General features: G+C 37.8%; 1 protein-coding gene across 4 annotated transcripts in view; it reads left to right on the top strand.

Annotated features, from left to right (window-relative positions):
• The window catches only part of Echdc1 (ethylmalonyl-CoA decarboxylase 1), a 50,990-nt gene extending 33,115 nt beyond the window's left edge, over nt 1-17,875 (top strand). For 3 of the 4 annotated variants that reach the window (XM_006227746.4, XM_006227747.5, NM_001007734.1), the window contains exons 3-6: nt 1,113-1,255; nt 3,883-3,935; nt 6,273-6,353; nt 16,641-17,875. In XM_006227746.4, coding sequence (XP_006227808.3) covers nt 1,113-1,255; nt 3,883-3,935; nt 6,273-6,353; nt 16,641-17,049 — 686 coding nt within the window. In that variant the 3' untranslated portion in view covers nt 17,050-17,875. Of the gene's footprint in view, nt 1-1,112; nt 1,256-3,882; nt 3,936-6,272; nt 6,354-8,099; nt 8,608-16,640 lie in introns of those variants that run through there. The other variant, XM_063266065.1, reaches the window with a different exon arrangement.
• Nucleotides 17,876-18,423: the final 548 nt, after the last annotated feature.

Below are 18,423 nucleotides of genomic sequence, written 5' to 3'. Positions count from 1 at the left end.
GCCCTGAGTATATAAGATCTCCTCCAACTCTTACTATTTGCTCTACAAAGTCAAAAGAGTGAGTTTAAAATGAACTAGTGATGTAGTTTTTATATCCAGGGCCACCGATATTATTTAGGCACTTAAATATCATTTGTGATCAAAGATACAGATTTGTCTAGATAGATTTATTCTTACTGTAAATGTATGTATTGTTGTTGACTCCCAAACTGTAAATAATTTGCATGCAAGAATATTTTTCAAGCACAAAAGTCATTCTTGACCAGTTTCCATTTTAAGTAGGTAGTACTTAGAAATGATGATTTTGTTAGCTATTTATGAATTCATAACATTGATCTAACATTTACTATAGCCCCTGTCACTACTGGTCATGGCAGAATAGTGATTATTGACCTTGTGTGATATTTTTTCCAAAAACAAAGCCCATGAAAAATATTTTAAAATCCCATTGATCATGTTGCAGACATTATTACCCAAGATGTACATAGGTGCAGGTAATTTATTAGAACTTAAAATGACACTTTCTGCTGTTTCCATGTGAAATGATCTAATGTTTAATCCATTGACTTCTCTGCTGGCAGGCAGACTTGTAAAGAAATTATATACTGTGCCTCAGGTATGTCAGTTTTTCAGTCCTGGCCTTAATTTATTATGTGATTAATAGCTGTTTCCAGATCCAAGGGAACACGCAGAGTTTTGTTGTAGACTTTTTGTATCGTGTACCATAAAAGCTCACAGTCGTGGTGTGCTCATGAAGCTCATTGAGCTTCTTCACTGGGGACCACAAGTGTTGCCTTATCACTGTATCTAATACAATATATTCCAATTTGTCTACCTCTAGGACATGTCTGACACATTCTATCTAATTACATTTCTATCTAATACATTTGTCTGATTGTTTAAGATACATGGAGTAATGAATTTAAAATGTTAAGGCGGGGGCTTTTTATGTACCTAGTTTGTAAATTCCACTGTATGAAAACAGTAAGCATTTGGTGAATGTTCAGTAAATATTTATAAAGTGTTTGTTCTAGCAGTCCTGCTTAGCACTTCACTGCATCTGTTTTATCATCTCTCAGACGGGCTTGTGTTTTCCCTCTCTTATCTGATAGGTGCCATGATGCTACAACTTTTGGAAAGGGTAATTGAATTAGAAAATTGGACAGAAGGGAAAGGCCTCATTGTTCATGGAGCGAAAAATACTTTTTGCTCAGGATCTGATCTGAATGCTGTGAAGGCACTCTCCACTCCAGAGGTAAGAGTGTAAGCTGTGTTCTCAAGGCTGCTCTCATCACACATAATTGAGAACTTCGTGGTTTACCTGTGTGGTTATTGTTATAACGCTTCAAACAATAGATTCGTTTGATTTGGTTTATTTTGTCTTCTGAGAAAGTATAAAGATTTATAAGGGGAATAATAAGGGAAATTTGTAAAGAAAACTAGGAAATGATAAGGTCTTCCCTACTGGGTATCTATGAAAGACATTTAGGTTGGCACGCTGAGATGACTCATCTTTGTGGTCCAAGTGGAGTACTGTTGGATGTGCCTGTGTTTTGTTTGGAGAATGAGTGTCTCTTGCTTTCAGTATTGCTCTTTCTCTCCAGCAGTGCCTCCTGCTCTTCTTTTGTAATTTGATTGAATATTTTTAAAGAAAAATTTAGATTTTAGAAATTTTGGGATTGTGAAAAAGGTGCAAGAATAGTACTGAGTCTCCAATACTGTACCCTCCGCCATTAGTTTTAGCGCATTACTTCAGTGTAAAGAATCGTCAACAATTTATGTACCAACATTGGTATTTTACTGTTAATGAAAATCAGCTCTCTGATCCAGTCTGTAGACGCTGAAATAGTGAGCCTCATTGAAGCACAGAGTAGAATGGTGGTGTCGCCAGGTACTAAGGGTAGATATGAGATACTTAGTTTCCATTGCATATGGCAAATTAGTGCTATAGCATAGTGTCTATAACGAGTACATCCATCGATGTTCTTACAAACACACCCTACACTGATAATAAAACGAAGGGGAGAAAATACTTGAATTGGTGGGTGTATACCTACAGCCCGAATGAGTGTTGAAAGTTGAATTGGTGATATCTACTAACTAAGTGGTGCACATCAGATATCTATTTTTTTATTTACATGTCCAAGTGGTATAAAAGAGAAGAGAGAAAAGAAATTCTGTAAATTATTGGTATGGCTCATTCTGTTGTGTTCATCTCTCCTTTGGAATCTGATTCAGGTCATCGTGATTCCTTAGGTCTCTCATCTGTGAAAGTTCTGTGTATGCATCTGTGCACGAGCATGCATATGTGTACAATCTTATTCTGTAGCTCAGACTATCCTGGAAGTCTTGATGTAGCTTATGTATCTTTGACTGGATTCAAAGTCTCTGAAATCCTCCTGTCTCAGTCTTCTGGGAGCTGGGATTATAGACATGAGCCACTACATCCAACTCTTTTTTAGGTAATATTCAGAGTTAAAATAATAGTTGTAGAGTATAGAATATTTTTGTCACATAATTTTAAAATTATCAAGTAGAAATGGTGTATATCAAATTCCTGAAACTTTTTTTCAGATTGACTGTATTCTTTTGCACTCAAGAAGTAATGATAAGTTTTTGTAAATATGAAGCTTAAAGTCTTCGAGTTGAGGAGCTCACACAGTTAGCAAAATCATCTAACACTTGCAGCTGAGACCCATGAGACTCTTACTGTGATCTCACAATGTAATTGGTTTCTCTCAGTGATGTTCTTCCATATCCTGCATACTGACACCGTGTGTTACAGATGTATCCGTGGTGTCTGTATGTTTGGTGACTATGATTTCTGGGAATGCTGAAATATATGATGATTTAGTAAGTGGATTACCATTGTCCTCTAAATAAAATGCTTTAAAAAATTATTAAATGAATTACTTGCCTTTTAAAGATCTTTATGTTGATATTTTGCCACTGCAATTTTTCAACTAAATTTTTTGAAGAAAATTTCCAGATGCCCACAGAAACAGAAAATCCAGTGAACCCTTCCTATACCCATGATTGCCATCACTGGTAATGTTTTGTCCCTATGCTCTTTCCTTGGCTCTTGCCTTGTATTGTCACAGATCACCTAATCTGGTTTCATTTGGACTCTTCTGTGTAATGATGAGGAAAAGAGCTGCAGTTGCCCCTATTACACAGTTGTTTCTTATTCGAAGCAATGGAAGCCAGGATATGGACTCTGGCAACACGAGGGTTAGCCTTGAAGAGTTCTGGAAAGGAGTAGGGCAAACCTTGGGGAAAAGATGTACATATTATTCATTTGTAAGATCGGTTTTATGCTGTAGATGCTCTAGAGACTGTGAGATATCTCTTTAGAGATCTGTAATTGTCATGCTTGGTTGTCAACTTGATGGGGTTTAGAGTCATGTTGAAAATAAAGCTTTGGACATTCTTGTGAGGATTTATGTCAGATGAGTTGAGACAGGAAGAGCACCATAAGTGTGGGTGACACTTTGCACAGGCTGGGGTCCTGGTCTGAGTGAAGAGCAAGCTGAGACTGTCCGCTCACCTCTGCCTCCTGACTCATTATTCCCTGCTGCCGTACCTTCCTTGCCGCTATTTCTGTTTGCCTCACACTATTACACCAAATCCCCTTCCTCAAACTTCTGTCTTTAGAACTCTTGCCATCAACGAGAAGAATAATTCGGGTTGCAGTCTGATTCACCATCCTTCTCTCAAAATCTGGGAAAACTCACAGCACCATTAATACTTCAGCCTCAGAGATTGGAAATGAAAACTTTGATTTTCAAAAAGTTTGGCCACGTTCCTTTTTTAAAAAAATCTGAATTTTAAAAGTACCGTTTACGTAATGTAATCTTATTTCTTGTTTATTTTTATTTTAAGAATGGAGTGGCCCTGTCTATGTTCATGCAAAACACCTTAACAAGATTTATGAGGTAATGTGTCTTTCTTTTAAAAATAGGATTTTTAACAGGCTGGGATTTGTAATTCATTATTGCATTTTTGCACATTTAAAAAGTTAGCTGAGCTTCATATTGTGGCTGTGGTGATGATGGACTATTGCTATGCCATAGAGAACAGTCAGTAGAGTGAAATGGTAGTAAGTGGGAATGGTTTTGTAAATAACAAGGCGAAGGTGAAAACAGTCTGAGAAACAGTGCCCATATGTATGAGTATCAAACAGTTCCGACTACCAGCAGGAACAGCTTTGGGGAAAGGCCCTGATGGCAGGGGAGAGACCGAGTGTGGATCAGGAGGTGCCGTGCAGACTCCCCAAGCATGGAGAGAAGTGGAGAGGAGCAGACTGCATCCACAGACAGAAGCACTGACTAGGCAAACACTTTGAAAGCTTTCTAAAAATGAGTTTATTTTGCATCTAGATAAAGGCAAGGGAGAAAAAAATCTGTGCATTTGAGGTTACAAATGCAGTATGCTCTGAATCTCTTTCTGATTCGCATTTAAGATTTATTTTATGGATGTAAGTCCATTGTCGCTGTCTTCAGACACCACAAGAGGGCATCAGATACCGTGACAGATGGTTGTGAACCACTGTGTGGTTGCTGGGAATTGAACTCAGGACCTCTGGAAGAGCAGCCATCTAGTGTCTTAACTGCTGCGTATCTCCAGCACTCGTTCTGATATTTTTATTCTTAATATAAGCAGTAGATTATGAAAATAAGAAAATTCATACTTGAGAATTCAACATTTCTATATTCTTAGTACTCACTTGAGAGTCTAGAAAAAAATAGAATAATAACATTACTGTTTTAAATATCATTGCCTCAACTCCTATTTACTCCCACCACACTGGAATTTACTCTTTTTTCTAGTTTAAAACTCTCTTTAAAAGCTTATTTTATATGTATAGTGTTTTGCCTGGGTGTCTAGAGCCCTCAGAGACCAGAGGAAGGCATCAGGTCCACTGGACCTGGGGTTAGGAATAAGTATTGGCAGCCATGTTGGGTGCTGGAGTTGAACCTGGGTCCTCTGCAGGAAAACAAGCTTAAAGTCATCAACCCTCTCTTCAAGATAGGCTTATTTTCATTCCTTTAATTATCTGTCTGTCTGTCTGTCTGTCTGTCTATCAGCAGAGTATTATTTAGCCCAGTTTGATCACAAATTTATTATAAGTTGAGGCTGGCCTCAAACTTCTGATTCCCTTGCTCTTATCTGTAAGTGCCTGGATTACAGGTAACACCACATCTAGCTAAAAGTTATTCTTACTTAAGGAATCTTTTCCATGTGGGAGCAGGGCATATTAAGAAAATGTTTAGTCAGGTTAGACCAATAGCTTTCCATTTTGGTTAGAATCTATAAAAAGTGCATACTTTGATAACACTTTCCATCTACCCAACAGTATTCTCATACTGTTGTGACATGATTTATTTTTATTTCATTATTATTATTTTTAAATTTTTTTCATTATTATTTTTTAAGACAAGGTGTCAACTCTATAGCCCTGATTGTGCAGAAACTCACTAGACCAGGCTGATCCTGTGCCCTTAGAAATCCATTTGTCTCTGCCCCTCAAGTACTGGGGTTGAAAGCGTTTACCAATGTGGTCCCCACCTCACTTTTGACATCTTCCTCTGGTCTCTGAAGGCTCTAGACATATAAATACATAAGTACATAATAGAGACACCCAGGCCAGACACTCATACATATAAAATAATCTTTAAAAAGGAATTTAACCTAGCGGGGAAAAACAACATAAATTCCAGTGTGGTGGAAGCAAACTGGAATTAAGGCAAGATATTTATTTATCTATATATCTCTCTATATGGTTCTTTATGAAAAGAAAAAGTAACATTTATTTTACACAATAAGTAATGCTAATATTATAGGAGCAGCCTATGGCCGTTGAGTCTTTTGATGGAAATCTTAAATTCTTGGTTTTTGTAGCTCTGTCTTAGAGCAGCTTATCCCATCAGATATGACCACAATAACATCACCCTACTGTAGAGCCATAAAATGGAGCAAACAGTTTCTCAGTGACTGTGCCCGATAGCTGCTGAGGTAAAGGCTGTCTCCTAGGCTCCTTATTTCGAAGACAGTTCCAGTTGCTTTGCTGTACCCAGGCAGTGGTCCTGGCAGGCACTTTGCTGACCTGCTGTAGCCCTAGCATGAGCTAGCTTTTGTCATCATACCACTGTTCTTCTGCCCTGATGGTTCCTGTTGTTAACGTTGCAGAATGTTGAAGATTGTAAGATGATGTATGTAAATGTATACTGATGTTAGAATTCTTCACATCTCTTTTTTCCTTCACTATACAGACTACCATTAATAAGCGTTGCTCTGGTTCAAGGCTGGGCAATGGGTGGAGGAGCAGAACTTACTACAGCATGTGATTTCAGGTAAGATAAAAGTTACATTGCTGTAGGCATAAGTATAATTAGCACCTGCTTGGATTTAGTTTTACCATATTTTAGTTTTTACATATTCTTAAACAAGTGAATTAATTAATGAATGTTTTCTTTGTACCAGTCATTAAAGTAGATCAGTTTTAGGTTAGTACAGCTGCTAATACTCAATTACAATGAATTTTTTTAAAAAGAACAACAAAACAGAGTGACTATTAATAAATTAAATCTATATTAGCAAAGATTCTCAGAAGGAAAGTCATGGAAGTCATAAGAAGGGAATACATGAAACTGTAAACCTAAGAGAATTACTCAGAAGAAGTTGGTAACTGAAGGACACAAGAGGAAAAGACACGCGACAGCACACAGTGCCACAGTTCTCATCAAGAGGTTTCTGAGGTCCATGATTTCAGTCTCTGTGATTCACAGCCATTTTACAGATGGAGGACAGAGTTGCAGGGGACTCTGGGAGCTGGTAACTCTTCCTTAGATGATTCTCAGCTTTCAGTAGCGATGTGGCATTGAGGCCATAAAAGCTGATGGCTTGCACAGACTTTTTAGTGCTGTCCCAAAGACTGTGGGAACAACTCTGAGGAAGCCTCTGTATTCTTTTATGTGCTTGCCCTGGGATCCGTAGAAATGGAGGGAGACAGTAGTATCACATTGAACTATCTGTTCCACATTGACAGCTTTGTGAAGTCCCCAGAGCTTGAAGTCATAGCAAAGAGTTGTGTCTGTAAGAAAGTTAGATGCTTTATTTTTAAAGATGCATTTGATACTTTTCCTGTTCAAAAATGACTTGTGTATTATAAGGAGCAAAGATGGGAGGACAGCAAGGAACCTGAGCCTGGCACCAGATAGACTGTCCGTCTTTCTGTCTGCTGCTTCTACCTGTCTGATGGAGGCAGCAACTGTTTTAACTCCTTGTGTTTCCTTTAAATATATTTAATGAGATCATGAATATATGTATGCATATATGTATATACTTATGTGTATTTAGCATAATGCTATATCAGTGGCTTTTCCATCCGTGCCCCAGTTCCTGAATAACAACTCAGAGACTTATTATTTATTAATTCCATGCCTAAGACATAGCTATGCCTGTTCTCAGAAGCTTATATTACATTTACTCAGTTACATTATTCTATGTCTGCCGCATGGCTAGGTACCTTGGCTCAGGTTTATTCTGCAACTTTCTCTGATCTAGGCAGGGATCACGCATGCTCTTCTCTTTCTCAGAGTTCCTCTCTACTGCAGGTCCCACCTTCCTATCCTGCCTTTTGCTATAAGTCTTAGGCTTTTTATCTTGACAAATCAGAAGATTCCTTAGCCAGGCAGGTAAGGAAACAGACACATCTTCACACAGTGTACAAAATATCTCTTCAACATAATGCTTACCCTTAATGTGCACAAAATATGGAAGTGGTCTTAAAGTTTGCCACTGTAGTTTTTAGTAAAGAAGTCAGTACATAATTATCAGTCATGCTTGAGGCTCCTTTCTTCGCTTGACTTACTTTCACCCACAATCCTGGCTTCATTTTATGTTTTCAGAAGTACTTTATAGCAATATGCTTACATATTTCTTATATAATGATTTGATATAACTTTAAACAGAATACATTTTCAGATTCTAAAATCCTCCCCACAGAATATACATTTTTAAAAATCACCTTTTAAAAGGATTTATTTATTTTATCTCTTTTATAAAAATATTTTTCTTGTTTGTATGTGTACTCACAGAAACCAGAAGAAGGCATCAGATCCCCTGGAACTGGAGTTGAGAGGGTTTTGAACTGGGATGTGGGTGCTGGGAATCAAACTCTGGTTCCTGACAAGAAGAATGATTGCTCTTAACTGCTGAGTCATCTCTCCAGCTCCTAAAACCACTTTGTCTAAATGCGTTTAATTCCTTGTCCACACATTGTGTAGACTGTATGTTTTAAAATGTTGGCCTATACACTAAGAGAGATTTCAGTCAATTTTCGACCCAGTTTCTAAAGCTAAGGACATGACAATTCTGCTCTGGTGAATGGTATTCTGGATGTTTCAGTAGGTTACGTTGATTAGAGTTACAAAGGTTTTTATTGTTTTAAATAATCTTACATTGAGGTCTAAATTTTATTTGTGCAATATAAAGGAATTTTGATGACTGCATATACCCATGTAACTACTGCAGTTAAGATATAGAACATTTTTATTTCCCTTATGTGCTTGTCAGTAATGCTACAATAAACATGGTATGCAGGTATCTCTACTGTATGTTGATTTCAAAAGGTCTATCCACTGGACTTCGAGCTGGATGGAATGGTAGATCTTTCTGTGCAGGCAAGTACATCTGATCTGGAATTCCTTCCACCTCATCCTCCTAAATGACTCGATTATAGGCTTCAACTTTTCTATACTTGCTTTGTCAAAGAACAGAAATTTTTAGTTTTTAATGTATGTTTTGGTTCTCATTTTAAAATATTTACAATTGTCTGAAAACTTTACTCAAGACTGAGTACTCAAATGCTAGGTAGCAGCCAGGGTACAATTACAAATCACGAAAGTCAAAGAGAAGTAATACTTGTAACTAATCTGTAGATATCATTGGTTTTTTTTCTCTTAACATTTTAATCTTTTTCCTCTGGTATGGGTTTTGATCAAGAATCTGTTTTGCTTGATATAGATATAGCCATCCCTCAAACTTTTGTAGTTGACCCTTCTGTCCATATATATATATATATATATGTGCTATATAACTTGAGCATAGATTCTAGTAGATCACATGAATTAGGATCACGGTTTTTCCCTTTTTGGGTGGGTACTGAATTCATGGATATGTTGGCAGTCCACCTACCATTAAGCTAAATCCCCTGACATTTTGTTACTTTAATTTTGAGAGGTTCTCACCAAGTCACTGTAGAAGTTGTTGATCCTACTTCTACCCCAGGTTTCAGGAAAGTAGGATTAATGATCTGCATACCAGGCCGGGCTAGGGTGTAATCTTTTTATTCAGTATCGCAACCTCTGACCTTTGATTGGTGGATATGTACTGTTTTATACTCACTGTTGCTGTTGATATGATTTTATCGTAATCTACCATCTTAAAGATATACGTGAGTGTTTTGGCTATATGTATATATGTGTACCACATAGTGCTCTCAAGAGGGCAGAATAAGGTGTTAGATCCCCTGACACTGGAGTTACTGGACTGTGAGCCGCCGTGAGTCAATGCTGGGGTCTGAGCCTGGGTTTTCTGGGTCTGGGTTTTCTCTAAAAGCAGAAACTGCTCTTAATCACTAAGCCCCGCCCATCTACAATCTTAGTATTGTTTTTCTAATGACTGGATTCTGTCTGTTCCTTTTTACTCTCTTCTTGCCTCATAGATTGTATAGTTCCATTTACTTCTGTTGACTACACACACACACACACACACACACACACACACACACACACACACACACACACACGCAGACACGCACGCTCACACACACGGGGGCGATGGAGGAGGGAGAGAGATCTCTTCTAGTTTGAATTAACAGTATGTATCTTAAAGTGGCCACAGACCTCCACAAAATCCTAAACGAATTGAAGTAAGATATTGGGCTATCACACCATATGTTTGTTTCTTGTGTCCTTCCCTTTGGGTATTAACTTTATTTTGCTTCTATGCATGGTAATGCTACAATTGCTATATTTTTGCTTTAGTCAATCATCATTTAAATAAATATACGTAGTAAAAGTAAATTAGCAAGCCAGATTGTTTATATTGCCATCAGATGAATATTTGGGTTCAGCATGTTGGTTTACACTGATTGCCTACCTGACAGGATCTAGAGTATTTCAGAGATAAACCATTGCGCATATCCATGAGGAGTACCTAAGTTGGGTTCAGTGATGGGAGGATTTTTCCTTACCTTTTCATGGTACCGTTTCATGGCCTGGGGTCCTGGACAGTGTAACAAAGGGAATGCATGCAGAGCACCAGGACTTAGAGCTTTCTGTTGCCTGAGTGTCTCTGCAGTATGCAGAGCAGCCCTCCCATTCCTGATGGTAGACCTTCCTTGTGCACCCTCAAAACAGCCGAAATAAGCCCTCCCTCCCTTCCCTCCCTCCTCCCTCCCTCCTCTCTCCCTCCCTTCCCTCCCTACTCCCTCCCTCCTCTCTCCCTCCCTCCTCCCTCTTCCCTCCCTCCCTTCCCTCCCTACTCCCTCCCTCCTCTCTCCCTCCCTTCCCTCCCTACTCCCTCCCTCCCTTCTCCCTCCCTTCCCTCCCTACTCCCTCCCTCCCTTCTCCCTCCCTTCCCTCCCTACTCCCTCCTCCCTCCTCCCTCCCTCCTCCCTTGTTAGACATTTTGACATCTCAATGAGAAGAATAACTATCACAGGCTCCACATCGTCACTCTATAGATTTTTGTCACATATTTTTTTAAAGTCATAAATGAAGATGAAAGTTTCCCTAACAAGGGGTTCTTTTGGCATTAGATTTATTTATTTCGTTGAATGTTGTTCACTGGTTTAGAAGCTGAGTTGTGATATGGCAGTCTAACGTCTTGGTATGTATATCCATGCATGTCAAACACAAATGTTTTAGTTCAGTTGTTAAAACATCAGAACCTAGGAACCCATGACTCGGTCAACAGTAGCCTCCTGGCAACATCACTGGAGCCCCCACTTAAGCGTCCTGGTCACTTCCACACAGCGTTAGCATGTGCTTTCCATTTCAACTTCTTAACACATAGGATAACAGACATAAGCAAACTCATGAGTAAGAAAACGTTTGTTTTTCCTTTGATAATTAAGGACTTGCTTCAGTTAACAGTTATTTTTAACTCAGAAACTTTAAAATTGTTTTGATGTAGGAGACAGTTTATCAAGATTTCAACCTCTTTGAATACCAGTATAAGGGAATGGAGTCCTAGATGCAGTGGAAAAGAGAAAAGGTCATTTCATGTTATAGCACCCTCTGCTGTCCTGACTTCAGACTGCATCAGGGACCTCTTGATTTGTTCTTTGAGGAAGCAGTCACATGGCTTTATGGGTGATGTGAGACTAAATAGGAAATGCTTTATGTATAAATTGATTAAATGCCTCCCTTATTTTACCCAGAGAGAAAAGTACATCAAGAGTATATATAATTCAAATATGTAATTATATAAACATAAAACATCTTTAAAGAGTTCTAAGCTATATGCAAACAGGCACTAATATACCTAATGTTCTTCCACAGGACCACACGTTAAGAATTTTTAGATGCTCATTAATAAACATAAAAATCCTTTGATTTTATATCTGGTGTTCTTCTTCAAGTGTTTACTAGATCTTTGAATCATTTTTCATATTAATTTTCCTCTCCATAATTTGGAATACTTAGGATTTAGGATGAAAGAAAAAAGAGACTACTTAATCATTGATACACTGTGTCATTCTAGAGTTTTATGCATATTATATCTTACTGAATATTTGCCATGATACACATGATTATGTCTCTACTGTCATCTATTCAGTAACATACCCGATGTGCTTTAAAACAGCTTTCCAGTGAAAGCATGGTTGCTTTTATGAAAATGATGCAGTAGTTAGTTCAACATCTTTTCAGCACCTCTATAAGCCCGGTATAGCCATCTACAAAACCTACATACCTTTTGGTTTCTAAAAATTTTTTCTAGTATTATGTATTTGTTATTTGCTAAAGAATTTACCCACAGCTAATTACAGTATCCCTCCTCTCGTATCACGATTTTGCATTTTTGTTACAAATTACCTGTAGTCAAACTACAATCTAAAAATATTAAATATAAAGGCACGACAGTACTTCCTCAGTTTCAAACTGCATGCTATTCTGAGTGGCCTGGTGAAATCTCATGCCATTCTACTTTGTCTGTTTAGAGGTGAACTATTCTTTGAACTGTGCAATGCTGACACCTGTCATTAGTAGCTATCTAGGTTATCAAAGCCCCTGTCATAGTTATCAAATGGGCTTATACTCAATGCAATTTTTATTTTGCTTAATAATTGCTATAGATACTGATACTGGGAATCTTATTTCAGTATACAGTTAAAATTGATATTTTGTTAGATCAACTTTCTTGTTGGTATGTATGTTTAGGGAAATTATATATAGGATTTACCTTCTGTAGAGAAAAGGGAGATAATAGAAACAATTTTTGTTTAAATGAAGAAAAAAATGATTCTTCCCCTAGAAGTGTGAAAACCACCATCCTGGACTTCTGAACCCTTTTAAATCTACATCTCAAGAGCAGCTGTAGTATTAAAAGTGAGAGGTCCGGGGTTGGGGAATTAGCTCAGTGGTAGAGCGCTTGCCTAGCAATCGCAAGGCCCTGGGTTCGGTCCCCAGCTCTGAAAAAAAGAAAAGAAAAAAAAAAGTGAGAGGTCCTAGAAAGGGCTGCCTGCTTTATTACTAGCTCCAGTCACAAGGAAGTGCTACCAAACTACATGTCCTTGTAGTTGATGTTTTTCCCAGCGCCTTCCAGTTAATCTCTGTGATAGCGATTTATATGAATATCTGCAAACATCAAAAGCTTTCATAGCATTGTACTGCAAAGGCAAGTTCCCACTTAAAGTATGTATTTTGCCTCTTTTAATGTACTTAGCTTTCTCAGCCTTGATAATTGTTTGGAATCCATGTAGCTGACGTTTTCATCCCAGAGCTCTTCTCTTTCCAACTACTTTGGTAGATGGAAATAACTTAGCCCTTTCCCAACCCCTCAGTCACCAGCTGCTAATAGATTTAATGTACGCAATTGTCAGAAACAGTCTGCTGAATCAAACAAAAGATTATGGCCTTTTAAAAAACAAAAAGGCTAAGTGAGGGCTAGGGAAATAACCCAGACAAATGAATACTAGCAAGTCATACTAGTTCTTAACAAATCTTACTTCAAGGAAGTATACTAGTTGTGTGTTGTCTGCCCTGTTTCACTTAACCTTCATAATAACGACATGGTAATATTTTTTTAATATTTATGTTGTTACCTATATTTCCTAGTTTCCCTTAAGAAACCTGAAAGGCATAGATGTCTGTTTTTTTTTTTTTATTTCTTTCATAATCAGTTTCAATCTTCTACTTCAGCCCCATGTCTAGATAAACAAAACATTATTTTTCATTATTTGGGAAGGCAAAAGCATATGTCTGTCTTATGGTCTCCAGTCATGTAATCATCAATGAAAGATTGCTCACTACCATACTGGGATTCACGGTGTACAGATAGTTGTTCTAATTTTCAATGACTTAAAGATTATATAAGACTAGACAAGGAAACAATTTAGAATTGCCACAGACACAGTGTTTTGTGTTAATCTGTTTAACAGTTCTACCAAATTATAACAAAAGCTAACACACAAAGCTTATTATGTATGAGGCTACAAAACATACAACTTTAATATTTCTAAGCAAAAGAACATTATAACAGTATCACAGACTTTTAAAATAAAACATACAGTTCTTCTGATATTATTTATAAAGGAATTTGTTATATATGAACATATTTGATAACTAATGGACCCGTGGCATGAGTAATGCTTTAGAGACAAGCAAACTCAGGCCAAGAAAGGGAAGTAACTTCTTAGGGTCTAAAGAAGGATACTCCTCTTCCACTGTGTATGTGTCCTGTTCCCTGGCTGCACTCTACGGGGTGCAGTGTGCAGCCAGAGTCTGTACTAGGAGGTCCAGCTTCAGAGTCTGCCTGTGGCTCCGTGCACTGCACAGGAAAACTCTGCAGTCTACTTGTTCAGTATATATCCCACCTTTCATCACAGGTCACAATACCTCTCTTCATCAGTGAACACTTTAAATACTGGTTTTCTTGTATACATTTTATAAAACATGTCCTGTTGAGTAGTTCTAAAATGTTCTAAGATATGTTTACTGACCCTGAAGCTTAGGGTTAACTCATAAAAAGTAGTAGCATCACACAGAGCAGCCTTTCCTGAGGTCAGCATGTGATCTGCATCCCTGTCCAAGGTACCAGCTAGGCTACAGAGATGACTCAGCAGGTACCTGGGTTCAATCTCTGGGTCCCACATGGCAGAAGAGGAAACCCAGTTCCCTCATGTTGTCTTAAGACCTACATGATGTGCTGTGTGTGCGCCTATACACACACAAAATAAGAGTCCACCCTCTGTGGGCACTGTTTCCTGTAATTGTTCCATCCAAATAGCCGTAAGAAACATCTGATGAGTTTCATCTCTTCCTTGCTAGTCAGTGGCACATAGAACCTTTATGTCTAAGGGAGTTGAATGGTTTTGCAAATGGAATATTATGTCTTTATAATTATGAGGGCTAATTCTTTATGGGCACATAGACTCTCCCTAGAAATAAGCATTTCAGTTAATACGAGGTAGCTACATGTGAACTCTTGAATTATTGCATAATCCTGGGAGATGATGAAGCAGTTTCTATTTTTAGATATATCTTGATTCAATGATTTCCTCTTGAATTATATTTTCCAAGATTTGAAATTTTAAAGTTTAACTTTGTGAGGCTAATAAAGAATTTTGTAAAAGGTTTTCTGCTGTGTGCTATGTAGCTGTCACTGTTGAGACAACTTTTGTTACTGACAGTGGATTTTCAAAATTATGTTTAATACATACTAAAAGGTACATCAACACAAGCATACTAGCTATGGAATTTATAAAGACCATATGTCAGGTTATTGTGCATGCTTTTATAAGAATTTCTTGAGGTTTTGTTAGTTGCAAAATAGGATTCAAAAAAGGCAAACTTGGGGCAGTGAGTTTGGCTTGGTGATTGAAGACACTTCCCACCAAGCCTGACAACCCAATCAAGTCCCATCCACAAGACTCACATGGTGAAAAAGGGAAGTAACTGACCTCCATACATATACCATGGCATGTGTTCCCACACATGTATGAAAAATTATTTGGTAAAACTTTAAACACTGACAAAAGTGACCTTGTAAAATGAAGAGACAAAACAAAACATATATAAAATGATTGCCTAGGTTTCTTAGAAGCAATGGATCTCATGCAGTGTTGTCTATACTGCATCAACATTCAATGTCTTAACTAATTTTTATGTTCAGTAATAAATAAGTTGGTTCCTTATATCATCATTTTCTCAGCTGTCATAGCTAAGCCAACACAAGTCAATTCCAAAATTTGGTTTAAAAACTGGCATACTTAAGTAATTGTGCTACTTAAGAGTAACAAATATTTTTATTTCCATAACTATTAGATACTGTATTTTGCAAATTTAATTCCTTTCCAAATTTTTGGCAGATTCTAGAGTCAGGTCCTTTTGGTAAAGCTTGCTCTGCTTGATACACATCTAAAGGCTATTTATTGAAGTCATTTCTATAACTGTAGAAGCAATTGCTCATCATTGACACATTCTGGGTGGACATCCATCTTCTGAGGACAGAAGTTCCCAGTGTGTTAGTAGCCTTTGGCAGGAATTCTCCATGGTAGTGTTTCACAATTCAAGGTTAGGCTGCGGTAGAAGACACTTGGTACTATGAGGACTAAGACATCCACAGTTGAATGTACAATGTGTTAGAAAGGCAAATCACTTCAGCTCTTCTTTTTTACTGAGTAGTTTTTAAAATGACTATTCTTAGGAAAGTATTAAAATTTCAGTTTGACATTTAGTTCAAATTAGGTTTTCACATTTTAAAAAGCCTTCCATTGTTGCATACAAAAACATTGCACAGGTAACCCTTCCTCGAGACACTGTCCACGCTAGAACTTTACAGGACCCCGATGGCACAAGTAACTGGATGTGAAGCTTTTTCTACATCTACTAATTACTCTCTTATCCGTAAAAACACTAGTTGGGTATAGCTCCAACAGGAACTTAGTGCCGTCAGTCCAGCCCAAGCTACTACCGTCTTTCTTGCTGCTATCCCTGCTTCTGCTTTGGTCTCTCTTTGATCTGTGCCATGCAATAAGCATCCAGACACTGGTCAAGTCCTGGTGTTACTAAGGCATGACTTCAGATGACCGATTCGGCTTCCATTGCATATTTTTTCAACCATAAAAATGAGACTGTCACAGTAACTTTGAGAATCTGTTAACATAAAGTTCCTTAAATGTGAGGCTGAATTCTTATCAAAGATTGGAAAAGCTGATATAAAAATGTTACCTTTTAAATCACGAGTTTGTTGAATAGTACAGGGTAAGCTAAATTCTAACTGGGAACATTTTTCAACATTTTTATGTCTGCCTAAAAAGATCAGTGATTTCTTGTCAGACCGGGAGTGCTGACTACCTTCTAGTTTTCTTATGTATGTGTAGTTACAGTTTTCCCTTTTTGTCTTTACAGGTTGATGACTGAGGAAAGTGTGATCAGATTTGTCCACAAGGAGATGGGTATAGTTCCAAGCTGGGGTGGTGCCAGCCGGCTGGTTGAAATCATTGGCAGCAGACAAGCTCTCAAAGTGTTAAGTGGGACATTCAAACTGGATTCCAAGGAAGCTTTAAGAATAGGTTTGGCTGATGAGGTCTTGCAGCCCTCAGACGAAGCTACGGCTCTGGAACAGGCACAAGAGTGGCTGGAGCAGTTTGTCAGTGGACCTGCACAAGTCATAAGGGGTTTGAAAAAATCTGTCTGCTCTGGCCGGGAACTGTATCTAGAGGAGGCGTTACAGAACGAAAGAGATGTTTTAGAAACACTGTGGGGTGGACCTGCAAATTTAGAGGCTATTGCTAAGAAAGGAAAACACACTAAATAGTGTTTAAAATGTGAGTGTACTCCAAGTGAAGCTGCAGGGAGAGCGTGCGTGGAGGTGAGATGGTATTAGAAAGGAGCAGCGGAAGTCATTCGAAGGGGACTGCTAATCTGCTTACTTGGTTTGGGTGGCATTCTCTGTATTTCAATTCAGTGCTCTTTTCTGTCTTGTTTAACATTTAACACTTCTGCCAACTTCTACATTCCTGTAGTAATTCTTATCCTGAGCTTATGTTTTATAACATACTTATTAAACTTAAACTTGCTGTTGTGCCAAGGGTAGTCATGACTCTCCTGCCACCACCTCCCAAACGCTCATTAATACTGCTGTTTGTGGCTCTTTTGTTCTTTCTTAAGTTGAAGTAATTTACAAAAGCAAAGTCAAGAACAAATTTAAAAGACCTTAGCAAATCTTTCATATGAAGTTAAAAGGAGGGAGATTAGAGAGGCATATAAGAAATATTAGGGTTTTTTGTCTGCTCTAGATATTGAGGGGAAATGGTTCTTCATTTAAAGAAAAATAAGGTGCATCTTTGCCTCTGTTTTTGGAGCTTTTTTTGGTCTTTTCAACCATCTGACTTCTAATTTAAAAGACCTAAAGAGTGAAAGCCGTTCTACTGAGCACCAACTGGCTATACAAAGTAGCATTGCGTTGGAATTTTCAAGGTAACAGTAAAACAGTAGTAGTGTTGATAGGGTTTTTAAATCTAAACTATTAAAGATTCATGAAGTATCCTTTTCATTGTTACCATATTTAGTTTTGAGGAATGTCTAACTTTTTGTGTGACTATGTTTTAATAACTAAATTCAATAAAAACACATAACCCAAACTTTATGTCCATTTCAGAATTCACTTATTAAAACTGTGTAAGAATTAACTTCTCCTAGCCAGTTTCAACAAGAGGTAAAAGTCATGACTTTGTTGTTTTGTTTAACACTTCGTTAATTTGATAATACTAATAAAAGAAATTTAGAAGTATGTAAATAAAGGATCCCACTTTTTAAAGGAAACACACCAGACGGGTTTACTCCAAGACAAACTCTCAGCCGTGTTTGCCAGTATTTCCTACCTTGCCAAGCCACATAAAGCGGGCTTATTGGATCTATACCACTATGCTTGTAAGGTTTCTGTGTAGCCCACACAGTAATACCACTGACAGAGACTGGTAACGACAAATGTAAATTAATTGTATTAGCTGCTTGAGAAATTTAAATCTCATGGCCTTTGGATCTTTTTCCACATCTGTTTATTCCAAACGCAGTGCCCGTTGATAGCTTCTCTTTCCATATTCTTTTCTGATGGAATCAGACTTCTGAGTAAGGGAAAGTTTGAATAGAATACAATCAATTCAAACCTCACCTTTTCAAAAGCTCTTTA

The sequence above is a fragment of the Rattus norvegicus genome, chromosome 1 (assembly GCF_036323735.1).
Source record: "Rattus norvegicus strain BN/NHsdMcwi chromosome 1, GRCr8, whole genome shotgun sequence".
In the NCBI taxonomy this organism is placed as follows: Eukaryota; Metazoa; Chordata; class Mammalia; order Rodentia; family Muridae; genus Rattus; species Rattus norvegicus.
This window is presented reverse-complemented; position numbering and strand designations above follow the sequence as displayed.